This window comes from Protopterus annectens, chromosome 13.part0 (assembly GCF_019279795.1).
Source record: "Protopterus annectens isolate FY-2018-M chromosome 13.part0, PAN1.0, whole genome shotgun sequence".
NCBI classification, from domain to species: domain Eukaryota; kingdom Metazoa; phylum Chordata; order Ceratodontiformes; family Protopteridae; genus Protopterus; species Protopterus annectens.
The window spans coordinates 1022458665-1022464664 of record NC_056747.1 but is presented as its reverse complement, the minus strand read 5'-3'; the positions used below and the strand labels follow the sequence as shown (position 1 = coordinate 1022464664).

The following is a 6000-nucleotide window of genomic DNA, read 5'->3' as shown; positions in this document are numbered from 1 at the left end:
AGTTGAGTGGCGTTCGAAAGACATGCGTAGAGTGGATGTGCCTTCGTTGAAGGTTGGGCATAGAGCTGGCACCTCAGCACCGTAAAAATCTACGGCCAATCATTAGCGGACCGGAGTTCGCTGTGGCGACCCCTAAATTGGGAAAAGCCGAAACAACAACTTGTTCTTGTATAACGAATACTTTTTTTCCTGACTATACATTTCAAGAGCATGTCCTGATGGAGCTTTTCTCCTAGAATTGCCATTTAAAATGGGCTCTTCCCAGCTGAACTTGGGTACCCACTAAAAATTCAAAATTAAGGGACCCTTCGATGTTTCCCTTACTTTCACAGTTCCAATTTCATCTCACGTAACCAGAATATACTTTTCAACTAAACCAAGCAAAACGTTTTAAGAGAAAATAATTACAGGAGGACCATTATTTATTTACATTTTTAAATATATTGCATCATACAATATCATGTTCTTTAGGATTTCTTATTCAGATTCAATATATACATATACACATATGCATACATATTTACAATATAATACATGTGTTTCACACTGGAACATTCCATTCATTAGAACATAAATAGACAAGTCTGTAGTGGCTCTTCAAATAGCACTGTCTTTAAAAGATGCTTCAAGCATCTATTCTGAAGGACAGAAGTTTTTCTGAATGCAAGTTATTTAAAGTGCGAAGGTCAGGCAGCTTCAATAACAGTTTGGTAAAACGTGAGGTTTCATTTGGATGGTTCTTCATGATAAGTGCTCGCAAAGCGCGTATCAATGTCTCCTGAAGCTGTTCCACAGAGTCAACATTTTTGATGCTGGAGCGATCTGCAGTACACAAGAATAAATAACTGTTTTAGTCCACAGGGTTCACAACTAATAAACATAAAACATGAAACAACAAATGGCTATTTGGTCACTTGTTACCTAAACAAAATGAATAGTAACATTTACCATTTTTCCATGCAAACATAATTCAAAATTACAGACCACAGGGGAATAAAGCATATCTTGACAAGCAAACAGGTGCAATGCAGAACCCTGGCCTGGGAAGGCCAGTCCACTGCAGAGAGACCAACCAGCCCTTGACAGTACTCTAGTCTAATGAAGGGCACATCTGCACCTAGAACCAACTTAATCTGCCCATCTAACTAGACAGGCAGGAAACCCACACAAACAGAAGAGAGCTTGTTAACTCCACAAAGGCACCACAACCCAGTGGAAAACTGAACAAGGTGCTATGAGCCATCAATGCAAAGTACATTCCCACAGACCCTTTTCAGCATCCTTGGAGTCAGAGGCAAAATTTATGCACATTACAAATTTTAGATACAGACTCGAGAGGGACAAGTATTAGAGTAAAACAAGTACCACAAAAAATGTAAAGGAGATGGGCCTTACAAAAAACAGTAAAGCATTGCATTGACAGCAAGTCTTTCAAAATCAGGGAACACTTCCACTGAACTCATTTGGAATCTGTCCCTTTGTCAGGTTTTCCTGACAGAGTTTTCTTACTAACTGCCTTCTCTACGAGAACTAATGTAAAAGGTACCGACAAAGGTGGTGCGTCAAGAATGTGTAACAGTAGTGTGGTTGTGGTAGGAATAGAAGTGGCACTTACAACATGCAATATCTCCCAAAATAATGTGGCTTTGCACAAAGGAATGGACAGCTGGGAGGCTTTGTATTCTGTTTCTAAAACAAGATAATGGAGCCAGTTGGTTGCATCACTTTTCTGGAGTACACAAAAGCACCTACAAACTAGATTTAAGGAAATGAACCTCACTATTTATATTCAGAGAAGCAACAGCAGAGATGCAGCTGGTACATGTAGACAGACTTCAAGGAGGTGTCTTATAAAGATTAAATCTAGTAACATGCATGTCCTAAATATACCACACTATCAATTCAGAAACCATGTCAAGAAACAAAAGTCACTCCTTGGCAAAGTCTGAGAAAGTTCTACGTGATCAGTGCTCAATCCTACCTAAGCAATAAAAATGCAACAACAACAAACAAAAAAAGAAACACAATGTTCCTATAAAAGAGTGTGACAAATACATGTTTTATGACATAGAAGATACATAGTAGCTAAAAGAACCTCCCACTAGTACTCAATGGTGACACATGTACATTTACATATTTTAAAAGCAAATCGGAAAATTCAAGAACCCAAGGTGGTCTCTGCTTGCTTAATGAAGGTGTTCATATTTAACCATAAGAAAATGTACAGGACATATTCATTAAAACTTACTAAGTGTACACAATCTGTATTAAAATTTCCATTTTTTGTGCTTTCTAGTCACTCAAAGATTACAGGAAGTGTAAAATGTAGTCTACACTTTCTGGTAACTTTTATGAATCCCCTCAATATTTTTAAGGCTGCAAGAAAATTTGTAGGAAAACTAAAATTAGGAGGAAGGTGTGAGCTATGCTTGGGTTGTTTACTTAGTGTAGGCGTCAATGAATCCCAGGGAAGATGTACCAAGATGACAGTGGTACCTTCAAGATTTCAGGCAAGATCCCTTAATATTCAGCACCAGTGTTTTTTCATTTAACAGGCTGTGCATGTAAAAAAAAAGTTACAGCATAATGTGGACGTGAAGGAAGTAATTTAGTTAAGCTTGGCACTAAAATGAAGTGCTACAATGTGAAACAAAAGATGTATTCAATAAAATTATATAAAACTACCAATAAAAATGAGTTATACTATCCAGTCTAGGATTTCTTATAGCAGCAACTTGGCTGAAAGATTCCTAGAATGTTATTTAACTGAAAACACACAATCCAAATAACTTTTCTTGAGGCACATGACAATAAGAAGCTTGACCTTTTATTAAACACACTGAACTAAAGAACAAAAACAATAAAAATTAACGAATAAAAAAATGGTTTTTAATATAAAGAATCAGAGGTTTTGAACATGAATTTCAGCCAGCAATTTAATTTTTTAATCAATTAAGCACTGATGTCATCAAGTAAGGAACAATAATGATTGGTTGATGAAGTAACACAGCAAAGGTATTTAAATGTAGAAATGGCTTAGCTTTAACAGTCTGATGAAGTATTCAAGAGAATGTGAAAGCGCTTAGTGGATGTTTTATTGTTTTTGTTCTTTAGTTCAGTGTGTTTAATAAAAGGTCAAGCTTCTTATTGTCGTGTTGTGCCTCAAGAAAGTTATTTGGATTTTGAAACTACATTTTGCTTGAGGCACTTTACCCTTTGTGGTTGATTCATTTTGAAAATGCACAATCATTTTACGTACACATACTTAAGCAAAAATGTGTGACAAAAGGCTTGCCTGGTGCGGAAGCCTTTGTTGGATGATATATAAGCAGAACAGCAGAAGAAAATGTCCTTTTTCAACTAAGGAATTAACCTACAGGCTACTGCTTTCAGTGATTAACTTTAGATCTTTCTATTATGGATGTGGCACTCAAGAACTGGATTATGGGACACCATCTCTCTTGGTAAATAAATGAGCTGGCACACACTTCAAGGGTAGAACACTAACACCATCAGCCAATTAAAATTTGTAGAAATAAAGAATGCAATGTAACACTGTTATAATTTCATATAAAAAATATACAAAACTACATGGAGGCAGAAAGTTGAGGAATCTAATTCAGACTAACTTAAATTTCATACAACACACTGCCTACTATGTACAGCATACAAGATAACTGCTTAGTGGACAATTAGTTTTTTTTTTTACAAATCTCCTAACTAGCCTCAGTCCCTAGATCGCTCTCTACCTACTTGACAATAAATATCACAAATACACAAACACCAAATTCAAATCTTGTTTCCTTCCATTCTTAGGATTATCCATTTAAAATTAGCTGAAGCAACTTGCTACACTTACCAAAGTATTTGGTATATTCAAAAGCTATTTATTTTGCCAACAAGTTACTAAAAGTCACAGTCTCTGCAAATTTTACATTACAATTAAAACTGCAGAGTTTATACAGATTGTCAAGCTAGTCATAAACACAAGTACCTACAGCTCTACCTTCACACCAACATGATCCCTCTGAGCAGCTTTCACAATAAGCTTGTTAGATTCAGTCATCTAATATGATCCAGAGCTTTGGGAAAACAGCAGCAGTGGTGTTCCCGACTTTGGGAATTATAGGCTCATCAACCAAAATATCCTAATTTGCAAGGTCATGGGAACATGATCAGACTTCTTAAACCAGGACATAAAAATATCCTACAAAAATATACCCACAAACAGTTTTGTCAATGGCAAATTACGTCTCCTCACTATGGTACACTTCTCCAAGAAGGCTTCAGGGGCAGCAGGCAGTCACCACTCAGCACAGCATGTCTGAACTAGGCCTTCAAAACACTGTACACCATACTGGCATTGCAAACAAGCTAAAAGAACTAAAAAGGAAGACCCTTAAGACGTACTGCAAAATTACTGAAGGACAGAACTCACACAGTTAGGGTAACAGGTGCCAATTCATAAAAAACTAAAAGTAACCACTGGAGTACAACAGGACTCAGCACTGGGACCCCACCTTTTATGTACTTTTCTAACACGGACTTGTGACTGAAGTGTCCACCATTTATACAGAATCACTTCAGGAAGAACTAGCCCTTGCAAACCAATGTTCTACAGACAAATGGTTCAACTAAATGCAAAAAAGTACAGCACTTTCACCTCTGGGAAACTAACCTCATTAGCAACTTACAGATAACAGAGTTCCCAATATACATGGGCATAGTAGTCCAGGATTTTAGCAATCAAGTGGACAATTCACTCACCATTCACCACCATGCTGCAAAAGCAATTAGGAAAGCATTCCATTTAGCATAACTAATTTCCAAACTATCTCTTCTATGTCAGAGAATTAGAGTACAGAAAGACAAAAAGACTAGTTAACAAATACAGTGCACCTTTTGGCATACATTTAGCCCAGAAATATCATGCAGCTAGAAAAGGCCCCAAAAGTTCATTATGGAAAAATGTACTGGCCTACTTGAAGCCGTATCCCCATACGTGTCCTTTACTGGAAAACTATGCCTGGCATTACAAGTCAAAGACCCCCAATCCTAATAGCTCTCATACCTACCCCTGCATAATTTAGAAGAGCGACTCCACTGACTGGATAGGCACCCTCAATTTCATCCCCATTACGACAAGTTTTTTTCCCCATTCTGAAAGTGTGTATTAGCACATCTTCCAGGTGTTACTTCGCAAGGTGCACATGACCTTCAGGCTTGCATGCCTTGTAATTCCTGTGATACTACACACATTTTCACGTTTCAATTTAAAATGAATCTTAATGTTTCCATAAAGCAGAAAAATCCTCTTTACCAAAGGGTAATCAGCAAAACGTCAATATATTGTAAATCAAACCTAGTACTAACATTTCTATAAGATTAAGAGTTCACACAGCCATTCAAACCCAACACTGCCAATTGCACATATTTAAAATGCTTCACCATATTTGGCAACAATGTAACAGTGTTTGTGGTCATCACTGCAAAGTCCAAGAAGCACAAGTGCATTATTCAAGCATTAACATTATGTAACACCATCAAGAAACACTGAAAGCTGTTCACTTCCTAATTAGTTAGTTCTTTAAAACATCGACTGCTTCATGGACAGTTACAATCTCGCATATTTTTTTTTTCATTCATTTCAAATTTAAGAAACAATTACCAAACACGTAGTCAAAACCTTAGTTTCTCCCTATGGTGAGCTGGAGTGTCTCTTGTCTCTGTGTGTGTGGGTCACCTTCATTTCACCTAAAGTTCATTTGCCAGACAGATATTTCAGGCAGCCCAATTGCCCAACAGTTAATTTGCCCGACAGTTCCATGTGCGCAACAGTTCATTTAACAATGAGAAAAAGGCAAATAAAAGTTTTTTGTCCTTTTCCCCCCACTGTAGTGCGATCCCGGAGTTAGAATATATAGTTAAGTGGGAGTGGGGGGCACAACCCCCCCCCACTTACTTTGGTTTTATACTGCTCACTAAAACAAATGCAGGTTC

The 6000-nt window shown here is 37.3% G+C and overlaps 1 protein-coding gene across 1 annotated transcript in view; it reads right to left on the bottom strand.

The window, feature by feature from the left end:
• Positions 1–388: 388 nt before the first annotated feature.
• The window catches only part of NR1D1 (nuclear receptor subfamily 1 group D member 1), a 28892-nt gene continuing 23280 nt past the window's right edge, over positions 389–6000 (bottom strand). The window contains exon 8 of the mRNA XM_044055028.1: positions 389–822. Coding sequence (XP_043910963.1) covers positions 626–822 — 197 coding nt within the window. The 3' untranslated portion in view covers positions 389–625. The remainder of the gene's footprint in view (positions 823–6000) is intronic.